Source organism: Odocoileus virginianus, chromosome 20 (assembly GCF_023699985.2).
Source record: "Odocoileus virginianus isolate 20LAN1187 ecotype Illinois chromosome 20, Ovbor_1.2, whole genome shotgun sequence".
Lineage (NCBI taxonomy): Eukaryota > Metazoa > Chordata > Mammalia > Artiodactyla > Cervidae > Odocoileus > Odocoileus virginianus.
The window spans coordinates 13,490,556-13,511,816 of record NC_069693.1 but is presented as its reverse complement, the minus strand read 5'-3'; the positions used below and the strand labels follow the sequence as shown (position 1 = coordinate 13,511,816).

Here is a 21,261-nt window from a genome sequence, read left to right as displayed (position 1 = left end):
GGGACCCAAGCCAGGCATTCCAACCCAGCCACAGACGTTTCCCCCTTCTGGACTCCTCTGTCTCCTGCTGTCTTCTCCTGCGGGCCTTGACCTGCCAGATTCATCAGGTTTTCAGGAACTCCGAGACCCTCATAGACTGAACCTGTCCTGTAGCCCGTCTTAGATTTACAGGGAGACAAGAGGGCCTGTACTTAATCAGCCATGTGGTGTGGGCCAGGGTCTTCACCTCTCTGCCCCTAGGTTTGCTCACATGTAAAACGTCTGCCTCAGGGACTTCCCTGGCAGTCCAGTGTCAGGGCTCCACGATTCCACTGAAGGGGGCAGAGGTTCAATCCCTACTCGGGGAACTAGAATCCTGCATGCTGCATCGGTTCAGTTCAGTCGCTTAGTCGTGTCCGACTCTCTGTGACCCCATGAATCTCAGCACGCCAGGCCTCCCTGTCCATCACCAACTCCTTGGGTTTACTCAAACTCATGCCCATCGAGTCGGTGATGATATCCAGCCATCTCATCCTTTTGTCCCCTTCTCCTCCTGCCCCCAATCCCTCCCAGCATCACGGTCTTTTCCAATGAGTCAACTCTTCGCGTGAGGTGGCCAAAGTACTGGAGTTTCAGCTTCAGCATCAGTCCTTCCAATGAACACCCAGGACTGATCTCCTTTAGGATGGACTGGTTGGATCTCCTTGCAGTCCAAGGGACTCTCAAGAGTCTTCTCCAACACCACAGTTCAAAAGCATCAGTTTTTTCGGTGCTCAGCTTTCTTCACAGTCCAACTCTCACATCCATACATGACCACTGGAAAAAACAGCACAGCCCAAAAAAAGAAAAAAATTAGCTGTTAAAAAAAAAAAAAAAAAACTCTTAAGGCTTCCCTGGTGGCTCAGTGATAAAGAATGCACCTGCCAGTGCAGGAGACGTGGGTTCGATCCCTGGTCCAAGAGGATCCCACAGCAGCAGAGCACCTAGGCTTGTGTGCCACAGCTACTGAGCCTGTGGCTTAGAGCCTGGGAGCCGCAACCACCAAGCTCACATGTCACAACTGTGGAAGCCTGCGCATTCTAGAGCCCGTGCTCTGCAATGAGAGAAGCCATTGCAAAGCCTGCCCCTGAGCAGCATTGAGAACATTCAAGGAGGGGGGCTCTCGCGAGCACTCAGAACTCAGCCCACCACACAGGAAATGCTCCGTGAGGGTCCTGAATGTCACTGCCACGAGCACAGCTATGCTGGCAACTGCAGATGCCATCCTCATCCTCAGGAGTTTGCCACTGTCTTGTGCAAGATGAGCAAACGTCCAGACTCAGCCCAGAGCTAGGACAGAATTGTGTGCCCGGCTCAGCACCCTGCAGGGCTGGCCTGGACCCCAGACGTTTGCTTATCAGGCTACCTGTCTTTTTTTTTCCACCTTTGTTTTCCTCTGCTGGTTCCATAAAGGGTGGTCCTTCAGTTAGGAAGCATTTGACATTTTGCGTTGAAGGAGGGTGGGGGTTGCTACTCTGGGTCTTCATTATGCTGCACAGGTTCTTCGTTGCTGTATGTGGACTAAGTCATTGCAAGCCATGAACTTAGTTGCCCCACGGCATATGGGATCTTAGTTCCCGGACCAGGGATAGAAACTGTGTCCCCTGCATTGGCAGGCAGATTGTTATCCACTGGACCACCAGGGAAGTCGAAACATTTGACTTTAGACAGAAAACTTAAGAAGGCATGAGCATTAAGGGGATTTATCATCATCACATAATAATTCCAGAGGCAGGTGGCTCTTGAGCTGCTCAGTTGTATAGGTTCTTCCTCAGGGACCTGACTCCACTCATGACCCACAAGGACTGCTGTGGCTCCAGGCAGAACCGGTGCCCCGTAGGAGAAGAGGGAAGAGCTGTTCTCTAAGGATGAAGGAACTCGGTCACTTGCCCACCCCTGAACTAACCCCTGGAGAGGTCACATGGGACCCCCAGGATTGTCTTGTGTGCTTAGTCATTCAGTCATGTCCAACTCTTTGTGACCCTGTGGACTGTAGCCACACCAGGCTCCTCTGGCCATGGGGCTTGTCCAGGCAAGAATACTAGAGTGAGTTGACACGTCCTCCTCCAGAGGATCTTCCTCACCCAGGAACTGAACCCAGGTTTCCCCTCATTGCAGACAGATTTTTTTTACCTTTTGAGCCACCAGGGGAACTCAAACCCTCAGAATTTGCTGAAGTCATGTGGTCGAGGGTTGGCTGCCACAGCAGCGTCCGGACTCCACCAGCAGGGACTGAGAAGGTGGTGCCTCTTGGAGTGGCAGCCAACAGTGGCTGCATTGTGTGTCCACCCTTTACCCAGCCATCCTATAATGCTCCCATCCCCGGCTCCACCCATCAGTGTAGGAGACTGACAGAGCACACTGGAGCCCTGCCCTCAGGACTCCACATCTGTCTTGGTACTTTCCTACGTGGCAGACTAGGAAGTTCAAAGCAAAGATCCTGGCAGCCCAGGCCTGCATCTGGGGAGTTTTGCCCAGAGCTGTGCATGGTGAGATGCTGGAATGTCCTGGCTTCATCAGCTTGACCAGGATTTGGCAGCGATACAGATGGCCCCAAATGGTACATATTCAGCATCTAAAGAATGGTCAGTGTAGGCCAGTCAGTTTGCATTGGGATGGGAAGAAGGCTCTTTAGTGAAAGAATTACATGAGTGAACAAAGTACAGGTTTTCTTGATAGAGGACAGTTAGCTGAGAGATGAAGCTGGAAACATTTGTTCAGCTAAAGATAGTCCATCGAGGAATTCCCCAGTAATCCAGAGGTTAGGACTCTGTTCTTTCACTGCCAGGGCCTAGGTTCAACCCCTGACTGGGGGACTAGGATCCCACACCATGCTGGCAGAAACTGTCTGGGAGTCGCATGCGGTGCTTTTATTTCATTGGCCAGAACTGCACGGGAGTCTGGTAAATGTAGTTTGTTAACCCATCACATTGCTGCCACCAGTACAACTTGGATTGTGCTACCATGGTGGAGAAGGAATGGCAATCCACTCCAGTACTCTTGCCTGGAAAATCCCATGGACAGAGGAGCCTGGTGGGCTACAGTCCATGTGGTCGCATAGAGTCGGACACGACTGAGCAACTTTACTTACTTACTTACCACGGTGGAAGCAGAGAATAGACATTGAGGAAGTGTCTGCCGCTCGGACCTCCCTCTTTACAAACCTAGCAACTGCCGACCATTTTCCTTTAGCACTCAGGATTTGATTCGGGCATTTTGAGGAGATGGAATAAACCCATCAACACTTGAGCTTCCAGCAATACTGGAGTCACATTTTACCAGGAGGTTGGCTGGCTGCTAAGTCAGCCAGTAAGGTGAAGACTCCCTATGCTTTTTTGTTTTTTAAATAGAGTATAACTGCTTTATAATGTTGTGTTAGTTTCTGCTGTTCTACAGCTTGCATCAGCCATATGTGTACATTTTATCTCCTCTCTTTTGAGCCTCCCTCACACCCCACCCCCAACCCCACCTCTAGGTCATCACAGAGCACCAGGCTAAGTGCCCTGTGCTATAAGGCAGCTTCCCACTAGCTATCTGTTTTGCACACAGTAGTGTACATATCTCAGTACTGTTCTCTCAATTTGTCCTACCCTCTTCTCCCACCACCCCCATATCCACAAATCCGTTTTCTACATCTGTGTCTCCATTCCTTCCCTGTAAACAGGTGCATCAATATTCTTTGTCTAGATTTCATGTATGTGCATTAATCTATGGTATTGTCTTTCTGTTTCTCACTTCACTCTGTATGACAGACTCTAAATCACTTGCATCACTACAAACAACCCAATTTTGGTTTCTTTCACACACACACGTATATGCACCACATCTTCTTTATCATATACACCACATCTTCTTTATCCATTCACCTGTCTTTTTTTCCTGGAGGCATTAGAGTTCAGGGCCTGGAGAAGTGGGGATAATATGTTTTCCTGGCAGGTGAGGAAAGATGAAATTTCAGAAAGTCCAATGCACCTCTGTGCCTGTATATGTGAAAGTCAGGAGCTTAGAGTTGGTCTTTGCAGAGACAGCCCTGGCTTTGAACTGGCAGGGTGACCCCAGAGAAGTCAGTTAACTCTTCTTTTGGATTTTGGGGGAGGGATTCCAGTTTATTATCCTCTCAAGTTGCAAGTGCAGGCATAGGAAACAAGTGAGGAATCAACAGTATCAGCTTGATTAATGGAGGCTCAGTGACTCCTCCAAAGTCCAGGGCTTGTGTCCATGGAATGCTTCTGGCTGCAAGTAACCAAACATTGTAGGAATTTGTTATCTCCCAGAAAAGGTTCAGAGGCAGAGCAGTTCCCAGGGAGGTTAAGCCAGCACCTTGACAATGTTGTCAAGGGCCCAGTGGCTCTTCCTGCCCCCTCTCTTCCACACTCAGCATTGGCCTTGTTCTCAGACTTGTTGGGAGAGGGCGACAGCTGCAAGTGGTGTCGTATTTGGACCCTGCAACATCTGGTGAGGAAGAGAAGCCATCTTTCCTTGTCATCTCCCTTTGGAGCAAGAAGACTTTCCCCCACAACCTCTCAGCAGACTTCCCCTGTTTCAGTCAGGTTATGCTGGTTAACAGACACCTGAAAATTGCAGTGACTTAAGTCACTGAAGGGGTTTCCCAGGTGACTCCATGATAAAGAATCTGCCTGCTAACGAGTTTGATCCCTGGGTCAGGAATATCCCCTGGAGAAGGAAATGGCAACCTACTCCAGTATTCTTGCCTGGGAAATCCCATGGCCTGAAGAAACTGGCGGGCTACAGTCCATGGTGTTGCAGAGTCAGATATGACTGAGCAACTAAATAACAACAAATCAACAAGGGTTTATTTTGCATCCACACTGCAGGTCCACCACTGAGTGGACCTGTTAGGACCCAGGCTCCCTCACAACACACTGATCGTCACACAGCCCCAACCAGCCAGTCTCAAAGGGCTGGAAGAGTCGTCCTGCCGTGTGTTTGTCAGGTGAAGAACCAGAGTATTTCATGGGAGTCTTAATAACTCAAACCCTCTCACGTGTCCTCTGCCTTTCCTGACCAACCCCAGTCAGAGAGAGGGTTTCTGCCATGGCGGATTCTGATCTGAGGTGGAATGGATGTGGAGGAGGCACCCATAGGCTCCGGGTTCACACAGAATGTTGCTGGGACCCCAGGCCACAGAGAACCTTTGCCAGTCCCTCTGTTAAACCTCAGGCCTTGCCTGTGGGTCTGCAGGGCCCGCCTCCAGGAGAATCTCCCTCTAGGAGACAGCTTTGTTATTTCATCCCTCCACAACCCTACATAGTAGAAAATGTCATTTTTCAGGTGGTAAAACCACAGCCCAAACTGATGAGCACTTGCCCAGCCAACGTCACGCAGCTAGTGAGGGGTGGAGCTGGGGTTGGGCCCAGACCTGCCTCGTGCTGACTCCTGAGCCTTCACCCTCTCCCCTGAAGCCCCTTCCTCCAGAAAAGAGACAGACAGACTCAACTCCAGCCCCTCAGCCAGTGGTATGACGTGTCAGTCTCAGGCTGTAAGTTCTGGGCACACAGCAATGCTTTCAGGCCTGCAAGGAAAGACTGACTGCAGCTGCCTCTTGACAGCTTGGGAAACTGTCGGGGCAAGGAAGTGACTGAACCTGGCTGGGCAGGAGGCCGAGGAGAGGTCTGATCCCCCAAGCGGCCTGCTTCCAGGCCTCCTGGACCTACAAATGGCTGCCTTGTTCTGCTCTCTTCCGTCAGAGAGAGAGGGAGCCCAAGACCAGCCTAGGAGTAGGGGCTGCTTACAGCAGCTCACCCTATTTCGTAGCCAAGAAACGGAACCCCAGAGGACTTCCCTGGTGGTCCAGTGATTAGGACTCCGTGCTTGCAATACGGGAGGCAGCTCCTAGTCAGGGATCTAAGATCCCACGTGCCGTGTGGTACAGCCGAAAAAGAAATGGGAACCTCGAGGAGCCTAGGGTCCTGAGTGCCTTCTGCCCCCACTCTTTCCTTGAAGACCCCACCTGGCCCTGCGCGCCCTGCCACCACCGGCTCCCTGGCATGCTTCCCGGACAGCTCATTCCTGACCTGCAGTTAATAGCACGTTTCCAGGCTTACTCATCCAGCCTCCCAGCCTCAAGGAGCCTCCCGGGTATTTAAAACCCGCAGCGAGCAAGTCTCAGGCTCAGGTGGGTTTTGACACACCAGCCCTTCACCCTGTGCCCGCCTCCTCTTGCTCCCCTGCAGGTACACGGCCGCCCCACACCCGCTGCTGTCTTTCGAGCCGCACTTCAGCCACGACGGGACATCCAGCGGCGACTCCTCGTCAGGCGGCCTGACCAGCCAGGAGAGCACCATGGAGCGTCAGAAGCCAGGTAGGGGCCCCCCCTACCCGGGGCCAGATGTGCCCGTGGCCTCACCCTGCTGACCCATTACTCACAGTGTGACGGGTAAAGCCCCTCCCCCTGTCAGTGATGGATAAAACACAAAAGCAAGCTGTAAGTGCACCACGTAAGGTTAGAGAAGGCACCTGGGAGAATGGTAGGGACCAGTGAGCCGGATCCGTGTCCATCCAGACAGGGCATCAGCAGGCGGGGCCTGCCGTTGCTGTCAGTCAGGGGTTGGAGCACAGATGTGCAGCACGGAGGAGGGGACACCTGAAGGTGGTCCTCTGCGGGTGGGGGGCTGAGCTGAACTGGCAGTATCCTGAGACTGCTTATTACAGAATGCTGTTTCTCAAGTGTTATGCTGAGACACGAGCCCAAACCCAGAGCACCTAGTGTGATAATATAATCACAAAGTGAACACACCCCTGTTCCACACCCAGGGCGAGAGAGACACAGCCAGCCTCCTGGTAGGCCCCAGCCCCTCCCAGTCAGCACCCCCAAAGGCCACCGCGTCCTGTTTCTCACGGCCAGGTTTAGTCTTGCCTGGTTTTGAACTTCATGCATAGGGAACATAGATTCCCACTGAACACACTGTGTGTGTGTATACATGTGTGTGACTTCTGTTGCTCAGTACTGTGTTGGTGAGGGCCTGCCACATGACTTGCAGCACAGTTCTAAGTAGTATATCCACTGTCTGAATGATCCACAATGTCTTACTCCACTCTAGCTTTGAAGGGCATTTGGGTTGGACCAGTTTGGGGTTGCTTAGAACAGTGTGGCCAGGAATATCCTTGTATCTGCCTTTTCTGAAGATGTGCACACATTTCTGCAGGGAATATATCCAGGAGTGGAATTGCTGGGTTATGCATTTAACTTTCTAAGAGATTGTCACACCACTTCCCACTCCCGCCAGTAACAGAGAGAGTTCTTATGGCTCCGGTCCTCCCCAGCCTTCATGTCAGCCGTCCTGGTGGACTCATAGTGGTGCCACATTGTGCTTTTCATTTGCATTTTTCTGATGCCTGGTGAAACTAAACATCTCATCCGTTTACTCTCCTGTGTATAAGTATTAATCATGGCATGTACTCCTTGGATGAATATCTTCAACGTGATGTCTCCTAACAAAGCTGTTAGCCCCTTTGAACTGTGAGAACCAGCAGGTGATAGGTGGGTTCAAAAGAAAGAAAATCAATGAAGAATCAGAGGGTGCTTACTTCGGAGGGGGAGGAGATGGAGATATCCACACAGTGGGTGTTTGAGAATATCCAGGCCGTTCTCATGGGGGTTGACCATGTCTGCGCATCACTGGCTACCCCCTAGGTGCTGTGGGGCAAGGAAGGGTTGCTGCCCCAGGGTGAGCAGCCTGGAGAATCCCTCAGCACCTCCGCCCCATGGTTCTCTCCCTCTGTATGTGTGTCTCTTTTTCTTTTTAAATTTTCTTCCTTCCTTCCTTCCTCCCTCCCTTCCCGTTTTGGCTGCACTGGATCTTCGTTTCTGTTCAGTCTCTCTCTAGTTGTCGAGAGCGAGGGCAGCTCTTCATTGCAGTGCACAGGCTTCTCATTGCAGTGGCTCCTCTGGTTGCGGAGCCCAGGCTCTAGGCACACAAGCTTCAGCACGTGAGCTTCCGCAGTCCATGGTTCTGTTAAACCAGGGACAACAGTTGGACTTCAGCCAAGCAGGTTGCCCCCTCCCTGACCACACTCTCCCCATGTCCGCTGCCTCCGGGGCCTGCAGACACGGCTCGCTCCTCTGCTCAGCACGCTTGATCCCACCCGCAGGTCTGTGATCTCTGCTCCCACAGGCAGGTTCGCTTCCTCCTCCCCACCCAGGTGAGAAAGAGAAACCTGGTGCTGGGAGATGTCATTACACCAGGGTGTAAGTGGGGAGGAAACTTCCCTAGCATTCACTATTCACTGTGGGCCCTAGATAAGGGGGTCACAGAAGCTCTCCATGGGCCCTCCTTCCTTCTGTCTTCAGTCCCCCACAGCCCTACTCCCTTCTCACCGCCTTGAGACTTTGTTGTAAGTTGGCTGACATTTCCCTGCACGCTCACAGATCAGCGTGGTCTGTGCTCAGAAGTCACCATAAAGTCCAGAGTGTATTCAAGCCACGGGGTGGGGGGATCCGTCGGAGGGGATGGACGTGGGGGAGTGCCCAGCCCTGGTCAGATGACTGTGGTCACAGCAACAGCAGCACAGTTTCGGGTGCTCCACACTCCCTCCTCTTTAATCATCTCAGGAACACAACAGAGGTGACCACCCCATTTTAGAAACGAGGAAGGTGAGGCCCCAAAAAGGTGTCTCTTGTCCGAGGTCCTGGCTGGTGAGTAGCTGCATTGAAATTTGGACCAGGACCTACTGGTTCTATACTAGAACCCCTCCTTGACCCACGCCTGCTGTAGATACCACCATAGTCCCTCACCCACAGTGTGAGCTGAGTATTAACTGGAAATAAGCAGAGTGCCTGGAGAGTGATTTGTGGGGTCTGAGGAGGTCTCTGAACAGATAGCTTTTCAGGAGAGGCTAGAAGAGTGTGAGGGTGACAGCTGGGAGGAGAACATTCCAGGGAAAGGGAACTGCTGAGCAAAGACCCCTGGGTGGCAAGGGGTCTGGTGTTGGAGAGACAGGAAAGAGGCCAAGGACTTGTAGAAGTGGTGGGAGACAAGGCCAAGGAGGTGGCGGGGACAGCGGGGTGGGAACTTTGTTCTTCACTCAGAACCACGGGGCTCAGCTCTTCTGGGCAGAAGGGGTTGGGATCTGTCTCAGGTGTTCACAGAGTCCCTCTGGCTACAGATTCACCTGGGGCGGGGCCAGTGGAGGGGGAGAGATGGGCAGGTTCTGGATACAGTCCTTTGGAGGTAAAGTTAGGATTTGAGGTTCAAGGATGATAACTGGTTTCTGACCTAAGCAGCCAAAAGGACGGAGGAGACGAGATGGAGGTTTAGGGGAAGATAAGGAGCTGGCTTTGGCCATGTCCAGTAAGGAGTGCCCGGTAGACACTCCGTGGAGGTGTGTGGGCAGCTGTTTGTACAAGTCTGGAGTTGTGGGGAGATGTCCTGCCAGAGACAGAAATGTGGGAGCCATGGTGTCCTAGGTGGTAGAGAAGCTGGGTGTGACTGCCACGGGCTTGGCTCTCTGCAGAAATGTTGTCTCCTGGCATTTTCAGCCCTCCTCCCAGCAGACCAGTGCTTCCTGGGCGTCTCAGATGCTTCCCAGGAGGAAAAGCATCTCTGGAGGGTGAAGCAGGTGGACATAGTGGGCAGTGACACCCTCAACTGTGTCCAGTTAGGCTGCTCTCTCTGTGTCCCTGAGTGCCCTGCCTGGCCCTCCACGCCCACCTTCCCCGACAGGAACATGGGCCCAGAGCCCCCTAAGGTTGCACCAGGGGCAGCAGTGTGTGTACAGTGGTTAACTCAGGCTCCGATGGGCCTGGTGGGAAGTTCTGAGTCAGCTGTATGACCTTGGCGATGACTTCATCTCTCCCAGCCTCGGGTCCTTCTTCTGCAGTGGACACCCTGAGTGTCTTTCCTTGCAAGGTGATTTTGGGATCCTGTGAGATCACGCCTGTCCAGCCCCAGCACAGGGCCCAGCCCATCATTAAGAGAATGACAACTACTCCAGCTCCTGGAGTGCTTACTCTGCACTGTTGCTGGCGTGGTCATCGCTGGGGAAGTGCAGGCCTGAAGCTCTGTGTGACCTTGGACCAGTTATTTAAGCTTTCTGAGTCTTGGTGTTCTCCTTCATCTATTAAACTGGCACTAATATCCACCTCATAATATCACTGGGTGGTTATAGCAAGGTAATGCAGGCAGAGCGCTTATAGTAGTACTGGACACAGAACATGTGCTTAATGATAATCATCATTGTGAGTGTTTTAACTGCAGCACTGATCAGAAGTGTGAGCTCTGGGGTTAGACCACTGGGGTTTGGGTCCTCTGTTAGTGCATTATGTGTTTGTAAGTTTGATAGATATTAGTTAGCCCTCCATTTAGATTGTGTATATGTACATGTGTTTAACTTTTTATTTTATATTGGAGTATCGCCAATTAACAGTGTTGGGATAGGGATGTCCCCGGTGGCTCAGTGGTAAAGAATCCACCTGCCAGTGCAGGAGACACGGGTTCGATCCCTGGTCTGTGTAGATCCCACATGCCAAGAGGTCACTAAAGCCGTGTGGCAAAACTGCTGAAGCCCACACTCTAGAGCCCGTGCTCTGTAAGAGAAGCCACAGCAATGAGAACCCTATGCACCACAACTAGAGTAGCCCCTGCTCACCGCAGCTAGATAAAGCCTGTGTGCAGCAATGAAGCGCAGCCAAAAATCAATAATTTGTTTAAAAAGGAACAGTGATGTGATAGTTTCAGGTGGACAGCAGAGAGCCATATACATGTATCCATTCTTCCCAGAGGTTGTGTGTTTTTTTAAGATCTGATGCTCCATTCAGGCACGTTGACCAGCCTTGGGAGTTTAGACTAATTTACACCCATAGCAGCCATCGTGATTTTAAACCTGTTTCACCTTTGAACCAGCCATTTCACTTGGAGAATTCTGTCCCAGACACAATTCCACACTTGTTCAAAGTTGAATGTAGAGAAAAGGCCAGCAAAATGTGAAGAAAAATAGAAAATAACCTGAATATCCATCAGTAGGAAACTGGTTAAATAATTGATGTCCATTCAGTGATGGAAAACTTTGCAGCTGTTAAAAATAAGATAACTTCAGTTCAGTTATGTGAACATGTGTCATGAGGATACACAGCGAAAAGCAAGTGTCAGTATATTTATCTGTAAAGTGAGAGTTAAATTGTCAGACAATGCTTATTATGATTCTGCTTCCATTTAACCAAAAAAGTTGTGCATGGTTAACCAACAAAGGAATGCTACCTTAGCATATGTAAAGAACCCTGTTGAGGGACCTCCCTGGAAGTCCAGTGGTTAAGACTGCACCACCACTGCAGTGGGGGGCGGGGGTGGGGGGAGCGGTCCCGTCCCTGATCCCTGATCAGGGAACTAAGATCCCGTATGCCATGTGATGTGGCCAATAGAAAAAGAAAAAAGAACCCTGCTCAGCAGAAAGTGGTCATTTCCATAGAAAAATTTAGAAAGGATATGGACAAATAATTTATAAAATAGAAAATCCAGGTGGCCAGGAAGGACGAAAATGCATTCAACCTCCTTTGAGGGTTGAGGGTTGTTGCAATAAGGCTTCACCAAGTCAAGCTATGTAAAGCACTAGCATGGTGCCTGGCACTTAATAAGTGCTCAGTAAATACTCTGTCCATGAGCGTTGCTAGACCTTAATACCTGAGTGGATAGGGGTCATGGCCGTGTCGTGGTCACAAGCTGAGTAGACAAGCTGGCAGAGGAATGGAACCATCGAAACTACATGTAGCGCCAGATTCTTCAGGTGAATGCCTGAGTCACCTCTAACCACTGGTGTGTCTTCTGTTGCACTGCAGAGCCTTTGTGGCATGTGCCCGCCCAGGCCCGGCTCTCAGCCATGGCTGGAAGCAACGGGAGCAAGCACGCCTCCAGGCAGGACGCAGCAGGCAAAGATTCCCCCAACAGGCATTCCAAGGTGAGTCCGGGCCCCGCCTGCCCACCCTGGGGAGCCAAGGCTGTGGGAGCCAGCTGCCTGACCCGCCCTGGCTGCCGACAGCTGGACGGCTTCACAGCTTCACCTGGGCATGCTCCTCTTCCGCCCCCTCCCACTCCAGCAGAGGGGCTAAATGCCTGGTCTGGAATTAGATCTAGCCAGTAGTGCATCCTGGCTCCAGCCCCTACCGTCCATGTCATCTTGAGCAAATCACTCACTCCTTCAAGCCATGATTTCCTCATTCCATCCGCCATGGTTGATGTCTTCACCAGCTCAGGCTGCCCTAACTAAAACACCACAGACTGGGTGGCTGATAAACAGCAGTTACTGATTTCTGCTAGTTCCAGAGGCTGGAAAGTCTAAGGTTAAGGCACAGGCAGGTCCAGTGTCTAATGAGAACCTGCTTCCTGGTTCATGGACAGCCTTCGCCTTACCTCATGTGTGAAGGGAGCTCTCTGTGGTCTCCCTTATACGGATATAATACACATATATATGGATTTTATAACCCCCTTCCTTCATGAGGACTATATAAACATATATAGGATAAATATGTGAAAACATATAGGAGTTTGTAGTCTCATTCATGAGGGCTCCACCCTCATAACCTAATCACTTTCCAAAGGCCCTCCCTCCTAATACCATCCCACTGGAGATGGGAATTCAGTGTACGCATGTTGGGGGACACAGACTGTTCAATCTTTAGCAACAGGTTAAATGTCTCCCAGGCGACTCAGGGGTAAAGAATCCTCCTGCCGGTGCAGGAGACACAAGTTCGATCCTTGGGTTGGGAAGATCCCCTGGAGGAGGAAATGGCTCCCCACTCAAATATTCTTACCTGGAAAATCCCATGGACAGGGGAGCCTGGCAGGCTACAGTCCACGGGGTCACAAGAGTCGGACATGACTGAGCGATTAAACAACAAACTGCCGTAACAGACAGTCCCCAGGTCCTAGTGACCTCACAAAATATAAGTTTATTCCCCTCTAATGTAGCAATTCAGTGTGGGTGTTCAGTGTAGCAGCTTTTTGCAGGATTCAGGAACCCAGGCTCACTCCCTCTTGTAACGGTTCCTTGGGGTGCCAGAGCCCTCTAATGGGTCCTTGCCTCTTTCTAGCAGGTGAGGGAGAAGGGAGAAAGGACCTTTTTTGACTCAGACCTAGACAAGGCAGAAATGACGTCCACCTGTAATGTTACATTGGCCAGGATGCTGTCACGTGGCCACACATCACTGCAAGGGGAGCTGGGGGATGTAGTCCTGTGTGGCCAGGAGGAGACTGAGAGCTTGGCAATCTCTTCACATCCGTTCATTCAGTGAGTGAGTGATGAGCATGGACCATGGTCCAGGTACTAGGACCCCAGGGATGAAGAGGACAGGTGAGCCCCCGTGCTCACAAAGCTGACATTCCAATGTGGGCAACAATCAGTCAGCAGAGAAACAGATTCATTATATAATGGTGAGAACTGATTCTTACTGCAAAAGAAAAAGTCCAGTTAAGGGAAAAGAGAGTGTCAGGCACAGCTGCTTTAGGATGAGGTGGTCAGAGAAGGCCTTTGAGGAGGTAACCTGTAAACAAAACCTTGAAGTAAGCGGCAGCCCGTGAAAATCACCTGAGGGAAGTGCATTGACACAGAGGAAACAGCAAGTGCAAAGGCCCTGAAAGAACCGTGCACATGGCGTGCTCAGAACAGCGAGGAGGTCGGTGTGGCTGGGACGGAGTGAAGTTAGAGACTGAAACCCGGAGCCAGGTCATACAGGGCCCCAGGGGCCATGGAGAGGACTCTGGCTTTTCCCGAGTGAGAAGGAGGGTTCTGAGCAGGGCATGGACATGAGTGTTCACAGCCTGTCTCTGGCTGTGTGTAGGGCACAGGCTGGGGGCCAGGGATGAGGGGAGACAGACAGGAGTAGGAAGACGGCAGGAGGCTGCTGCCATGGTCCGGTGGGAAGCAGTAGCGGACAGGACCAGGTGGAGTCTTGAAGGGAGGCAAGCTGGCAGGTTTGGATCTATTTTTGAAGACATGGGCAACAAGATTTGCTGCTGGACTAGATATAGGTGTGAGAGCAAAAGCAAGGTCCAGAGTGACTCCACAACGCTTGGGTGAGGACAGCCGAAAGGACGGAGGTGCCCTTAGGAGACAAGGAAGAGGTGAATTCAGGAGGGAGGGCCAGGAGCTCAGTTCCAGACACGCCGAGCTTAATGTTGGCAGCACGTTATGTAGGCAGTGTCATTTATCCCTCTGAGCCACCCCATGGAGCAGGGTTGTTATCAACCCATTTCACAAATGTGGCAACTGAGGCACAGGGAAGTTCAGTCAGTGGCCTGAGGTACCAAGGTCAGTAAGTCAGAGAGCCAGAGATCAAAGCTGTCTGGCTCCAGGGTTCACACTCAGATGTGAGGCAAACCCCAGTGGGAGGGTAGGTTGCCCCCTACCCACCCCCTCCCCAGCCTGGGGTCTAGGAATAATGACACAGTTCTCCTGCCTTCCAGGGGGAGCCCCAGTACTCCAGTCATTCCAGCAGCAATACCCTCTCCAGCAACGCTTCCAGCAGCCACAGCGATGACCGTTGGTTTGACCCCCTGGACCCCCTGGAACCAGAGCAAGACCCTCTCTCCAAGGGTGGCTCTAGCGACAGTGGCATCGACACTACCCTCTACACCTCCAGCCCCAGCTGCATGTCCCTGGCCAAAACACCTCGACCGGCCAAGCCGCACAAGCCCCCGGGAAGCATGGGCCTCTGCGGGGGTGGGCGCGAGGCCACCGGGCGGTCTCACCATGCAGACCGGCGGCGGGAGGTCTCACCCGCCCCGGGCATCACTGGACAGAACAAGGGCTACCGACCGAAGCTGTACTCCTCAGGCTCCAGCACCCCGACCGGCCTGGCCGGGGGCAGCCGCGACCCATCCAGGCAGTCCAGGTGAGGCTCCAAATCTCGCCCGGGTTCTTCAGGGGTCCTGACCACCTTCCACATCCCCCACGGTCCTGATGGTGGAGCTCCCCTCCCCAGAAATATGCTCACAGGTGGGTGTGCTCACACATTAGTGTGCTTTCAGATCTGGGATCCCATGGACCATCCCCGGCTACCCATCCACTGGCCTTTAAGGATCTCGGTGGAAGAAGGAAAATCCTTGTCTGTCTGTCTCTGGTCCACTCTGACTCTCAGTCTCTTTCCTTTTTCTCTTTCCCAAGACCAGTAGTTTTTATGCCTGCTGGGAGTCACACACTGTTTCTATTAGGAGTGCATTTGGCTGAAGGTAATAGAAAACCAGACCCACAGAGGCTTGAGCAAATAGAGATTTAACAGTTCCCCGTTGGGAAGCCCAGGGAGGGCAGAGCTGGGCTGGTGCAGCAGCAGCTCAGGGAGGGCCTTGAGGCCTGGCCCCCTGTGTCTTCTGCTCCGTGGTCGTCCTCGTGCTGGCTGTGACTTCCTGGTTTCCAGATGGCTGTGGTGCCCCGGGAGGCCTGGGGGCAGAGAACAGAGGGAAGACGGCAGCATCCTTGTTGCTCCCTGACTGTGAAAAAAGCGAACGCTTTCCCAGAACCCCTTCCACACGCAGTGTCACCTGCCCATGTTTGCTGCAAGAAGTCTGGGGAATCTTGGCTTAGCCTTCGAGCCTCCATAGTAAAGGGCAGTGTGGACCCCAGATGGTCTCCACTGGAGGGCTGTTCAACACCCATTCCCCTAACCTACTGGGCGGGGCCTGAGAATGTGCATTTGTACAGGGTTCTGTGTCCGTGCTGACACTGTTGGTCCCCAGACCGTGCTTTGAGAACCACTAGTAGAGAGGCAGACGGGAACAAGTGAAAACGAAAGGCATTGACTAACCAACAACCTGGAGTCTATGCCGCATGGGTGTGCGTGTGTGCTCAGTAGCTTCAGCCGTGTCTGACTCTCTGAGACCCCATGGACTGTAGCCCACCAGGCTCCTCTGTCCATGAGATGCTCCAGGCAAGAATACTGGAATGGGTTGCCATACCCTCCTCCAGGGGATCTTCCCGACCCAGGGGTCCAACCCCTGGCTCTTAAGTCTCCTGCATTGGCAGGCAGGTTCTTTACCAACTAGCGCCACCTGGGAAGCCTGAGCACCGCATACACTTTGAGAATCCAATGGAAGCCAGAAGTGCCTCCTGTAACAGTCATTCTGCTGTCATCCGAGGTCTGTGGCCCCGGGCAATGAGTACAGTGCTCCAGCCCCCAGTGTGGACCCCTAAGTGTGGGTCCACCTCCCCAGGTCCACAGTGTGGACGCCTCCCTTCCCTTCCCTGACCGCTCCTGAGCAGGGGCCAGGACCGCATTAGGGATCTTCATCTCCCTTGGCTTCCTGACACCTTGGCCAGTCCCCAGACCTGCGCCTCTCTCCACACAGGGCACACGCCTGGCAGTGGCCTCGGACCTCCGTGACCACAGCCCCCGGTGGCCCCTGGGTCTTGGTCTGTGTAGAAGTATCTGTTTTTTTGAAGGTGAAGCAGAGCTTCACTGGTGGTCCAGTGGTTAAGACGGCTTCAAATGCAAGGGGCACGGGTTGGACCCCTGGTCAGGGAACTAGATCCCACGGGCCACAAGACGTGGGCAAAAGAAAATGTGTTTTCATTAAAAAAAATTTTTTTAAAGGTAGAACAAAAATCTCCCTCGAAGTTCTTAGTGTGATGGTGCAGAGTCCTTTAGTCCAGTCTAGTCCATTCAGAATGATTGTGCTGCTCGCTGCCTCCTTCAAGGATCGCATGACCTCATAGTGGCTCTCCTCTCACCAAACTCGGTTTCTGCTGCTCATCACTCAAAAGCCAGTATTTGGGAGACTGGCGTTGGCTGGAAAGAAAAATACACAGTAGTCTGAGGTGCTGGAGCTTAGAGATTCAAGTATAACCAGATTTTAAGACCAAGAGGCTACTGACACTGACAGATTGGAAACCTCCGTGTTTGGGAGTGCCTGCGTGTCAGTGCTGTCCCTCACCCTGGCCCCAGTCCTCCTGGAGTCGGGAGCCAGGAGAAAGGTGAGTGTGGAGAGGAAGGGTCTCCCAGGGACCTAAGTCTCTGTCACAGTCTGCCTCACTAGACAGATCTCTCTTTTTTTTTTTTTTTCTAATTTATTGATTTATTGACTGTGTCAGGTCTTAGTTGCAGCACACAGTGTCTTTCACTGAGGTCCTTGGGCTGCAGAGTGCTTGAGCTCCCCAGTTGAGGCATTTGGGCTCAGTAGTAGTGGCACATGGGCTTAGTTGCTCTGCAACATGTGGGATCTTAGTTCCCAGACCAGGATTCGAACCCACATCTCCTGCATTGCAAGGCAGAATCTTAATCACTGGACTACCAGGGAAGTCCCTAGATAGATAGACCTGAATCATTGGAACTCACGAGCTCTTTCGAACAGCTCCTTCATTCATTTATCTACCATTCATTTCATTCACAAATATCTCTCAGGGACTTGTTTTTTCCGAGGTTCTAGGCGAGAGCTGAGGAGAAGGCACAAGTAAATGCAGATGAAATGCCTAGCCCTCCCCTCACCCACCATCCACTGAGGGAGACAGTCTAGAATCAGGTCATCACTGAGACGTGCCTGAGGGCACCCACCAAGGACTCGCTGCCGTGGGGTGCCCAGGTCTCCCCTGCTGGGCACAGGCCTATAATAGTAAAGCTGAGTAGCTGAAGGGCTTTGGAATGTGTGCTATAAAAGCACCGGTGCTGGGGAGTAGACCGTGGCTGAGGCAGGAGGAGTGGGTATAAAATTACCCTGTGTCTGAGAGAAGGATTTGCTGAACCCAGAAATGAAGGGAGTAAAAGGGGAGAGGCACCACTTCAAAAGAGGGCCCTGTGGTTGGGAGCTTTAATTTGCATGCAGACAATTGATGCTAATTGCAAATCATTCTTATCTACTCATTAAAGCTGCTTCCTGAAGTTTTCTCCTAGGCAACCAGGCTTTAGTGTGGAACAGCCTTTCCCAAAATGGGGTGCTCAAGGTAATTTGGGTGGTGCGAGGAGGAAAATGTTTTATTTAAAATGGGTATTAGGAAAAGTGTTATCAACTTATCCCCTGATTTTACAGATACTGCCTTGGACAAGTTAAGGAAAATTAAATGAATTGATTTAAAAAAACAAATGTACTCACAGTCGATGAGAGTGTGGACTCCAGAGTCAGCCCACTGGGGGTTTGAGCCCTGCCTCTGCCTTCTGTTGGCTATGTGGCCTTGGACAAATGGCTGAACCTCTCTGGGCCTCAGTTTCCTCATCTGTACAATGGGGGCCCAGTCACTGTCCCTAACCAAGGCCGTGTCGGTGTCTCTAGCTGAGGCCCTGATGCTGTCACTCACTAAGGACCTGAGCAATTTCTAACTAATGTCCCAAGCTGTCCCTAACTAAAGCTTGACCTTGTCACTAATAGCCTGAAGCTGTCCCTAACCAAGGCCCTGATTCTATCCCTGACCGAGACCCTGAGTGCGTGCTCAAATGCTAAGTTGTGTCCAACTCTCTGCAACTCCATGGACTATGTAGCTCACCAGGCTCTTCTGTCCATGGGATTCTCCAGGCAGGAATACTGGAGTAGCTAGCCATTCCGTTTTTCAGGGGGTCTTCCCGACCCAGGGATTGAACCCACGTCTCCTACACTGGCAGGCAGATTCTTTACCACTGAGACACCTGGGAAGTCCAGCTGAGGCCCTGACTGTCCCTGAAGCCCTGAGGCTGTCGCAGACTCCAAGCCTGACTGTCCTGACAACCTGAGCATCAGCATCTGTTTAGAGACAGCACCCTCAGTGTTCACAGTCAGGGCTGGAGACAGATCCACCTCCAGTGACGGCCCAGAGTGGTCAGGGCCAGGGTGAGGAAAGCCCTCGGGGTGTGGGAGCCCAGAGGAGGGGCCAGACCCAGTGCGGGGGGGGGGGGGGGGGGGGGCTTCCCGGGAGAAAAGAGGCGGAGCTCCTGGGAATGAGGAGGGCGGAGTGTTCCAGACAGTGTGTGTGCGCGCGGGTCCCACCACCCCCTACTGGCCCTCCCCCCATCTTCCCAGAGGGTCCCTGAGCACCTGTGCTTGAGGGGCCCACATGTGCTTCTGACTGCCGCTGGCCCCACCTGCCCCTCGCTCGGGGCAGTCCCGTGCTTCTGCTTTCACAGGTCCATTCCCTGGGGCGGGGCCGGAATGACACCCTGCTGCCCAGTCAGCTCCCCGCAGGCAGGCATGAGCCCTCCATGGCTGCCCTTGTGACTCCTTCCGGGCCTTTGTAGCCCAGCAGTTGTTGCTCATTCACGTAGCAGGCGCCAAGTGTATGCACAGCTCTGTGCCTCAAACTGTTCCCTAGATCTCCTGGAACAGACAGGGTGCTGGGGGAGACAGCAGGCAAATAATTGCAAAAACAGTGAGTGAATTATGCTAGGGGAGTGCCTGCAGGGCAAACGTCCTGGAATCTGAAGGGATGTGATGCGTGGCTGGAAGGGTGTCTGATCTAACGGGATGAGGGGTGGGAAGCGGGAAGGGATAATTTCCCTGAGGAGGAGTCATTTCTACCAAGGACCAGAGGGTTAAGAGGGAAGGAGCAGGTAAAGTGGTTTCTGGGGAACTGATGATTTCATCTTGATGCAGTTATGTGGGTGTTTGCTTTGTAACTGTTTGTTAAATTGTACATATATGTTTTGTACACTTTGCTATATGTGGGCTATTTTACAAATTTTTTTAAGAGAAAAAGGAAAGATGATGTATGGAGAAAGTGTCCCTATGAGCAGAAATAGCATGTGCAAAGGCCCTGGGGTGGGGAGGAGGGTGGGTGCTGGAAGGTCACAGGCCGCTTGGCTCCAGGATGGAAATTGGGAGGGCAGCTAATGGGAAGTTGGGGAGGTTGGCAGGGGCCAGATCACGCAAGGCCCTGTCAGCCACAGCACAGAGTTTGGACTTAGTCCTAAGAGCTGTGGGCAGCAAGGAAGTGTTTCAGCAGAAAGGATGATACGGGCAGATAGATGTTTTGAAAGATGGTGCTAGATGCAGGATTGGAGAAGTGTCAGGGATGTGTCTAAGGCTGAGACATCAGTGAGAAAGGAGGAAGGGGGCCTGGACCAGAGGGCAGAGCAGCTGTGGATGTGTCAGCAGTGTTACTGCCAGGATGTAAGAAGGGAGGAGACAAAGGTCCAGGACAGTGCTGGCGACTGCTCATGTCAGGAGGCTACTGCAGATATGGGGGTCTTGAGATTCGTGAGAGAGAAGAGAAGACTGGGGCTAAGCAGTCCCCAGAGGAATGTTACTCTTTGTTTTTTGTTGTGCTGGGTCTTCATTGCGGCACGCAGGCTCTTTGTTATAGCTCACGGGGTTTCTCTAGTTGTGGCACACGGGCTGTAGAGTGCACACACATGGACTCAGTAGTTGTGGCACGTGGGCTTAGTTGAACCCCATGGCATGTGGGATCTCAGTTCCCCAGCCAGGGATCGAACCCATGTCCCCTGCATTGGAAAGCAGATTCTTAACCACTGGACTACCAGGGAAGTCCCCAGAAGTGTTATTCTTATGTTTATTACTATTTAGCCACTAAGTCATGTCTGACTCTTCACAACCCTATGGACTGTAGCCCACCAGGTTTCTCTGTCCATGGGATTCTCCAGGCAAGAGGACTGGAGTGGGTTGCTGTTTCCTTCAGGGGATCTTCCTGACCCAGAGATAAAACCTGTGTCTCCTGCATTGTCAGGCCACTGAACCACAGGGGAAATCCCTGTTCTTATGTTTACTGACCCTAAAGCACCTACTCTGTGCCAGGTACCGTTCTAAACACGGTGATACAGCAGGGGACGAAGTAGAGTCCCTCTTTTGTGGAACTGACACTCTCCTGGAGAGAAAGCGAGGCAGACACACGGACAGCTGAGCAGCCATGTGCTGTTAATATGCCAGGTGGAGATAAGGTCTGGGAAGAAAACCCAGCTAGGCAGAGGTCCCCGAAGGCCTCTTGGAGGAGGTGATATTTGCAGGAAGCATGGAAGTGGTTCAGGCAGGGGAAATAACAGATGCCGAGGCCCTGAAGGTAAACTCATTTGCGGTGTTCTAGAGATGCTTTGCTGGCCAGACAGGCTGAATGGGAGAGGAGGTCTGATGGGCATGGTGGGCAGGGACCCAGCTCAGGCTGGGTTTTGGTTCTGAGAGACATGGGAGCCACAGAACATAATCTGACTTGTGTTTTAAGATCACTGTGGGCTCCTCAGGGGAACGTGGGCTGTCTCGGGGTAGTGGGGATCAAGTGTGCCAGCACGACTCAAGGACTGACTGACTGCCAGGGAAGGGAAGGGCCCCGCCATGCCCAAACCCCCCCACCCACTCCCTCCGCGTGCTCCAGCCCTCCCGTGGAAACCGC

General features: G+C 52.4%; 1 protein-coding gene across 7 annotated transcripts in view; it reads left to right on the top strand.

Annotated features, from left to right (window-relative positions):
• SIPA1L3 (signal induced proliferation associated 1 like 3) overlaps nucleotides 1–21,261 on the top strand; it is a 257,180-nt gene that overhangs the window by 199,935 nt on the left and 35,984 nt on the right. For all 7 annotated transcript variants that reach the window (XM_070450960.1, XM_070450959.1, XM_070450963.1 and 4 more), the window contains 3 exons: nucleotides 6,213–6,340; nucleotides 11,810–11,928; nucleotides 14,433–14,860. In XM_070450960.1, coding sequence (XP_070307061.1) covers nucleotides 6,213–6,340; nucleotides 11,810–11,928; nucleotides 14,433–14,860 — 675 coding nt within the window. The remainder of the gene's footprint in view (nucleotides 1–6,212; nucleotides 6,341–11,809; nucleotides 11,929–14,432; nucleotides 14,861–21,261) is intronic.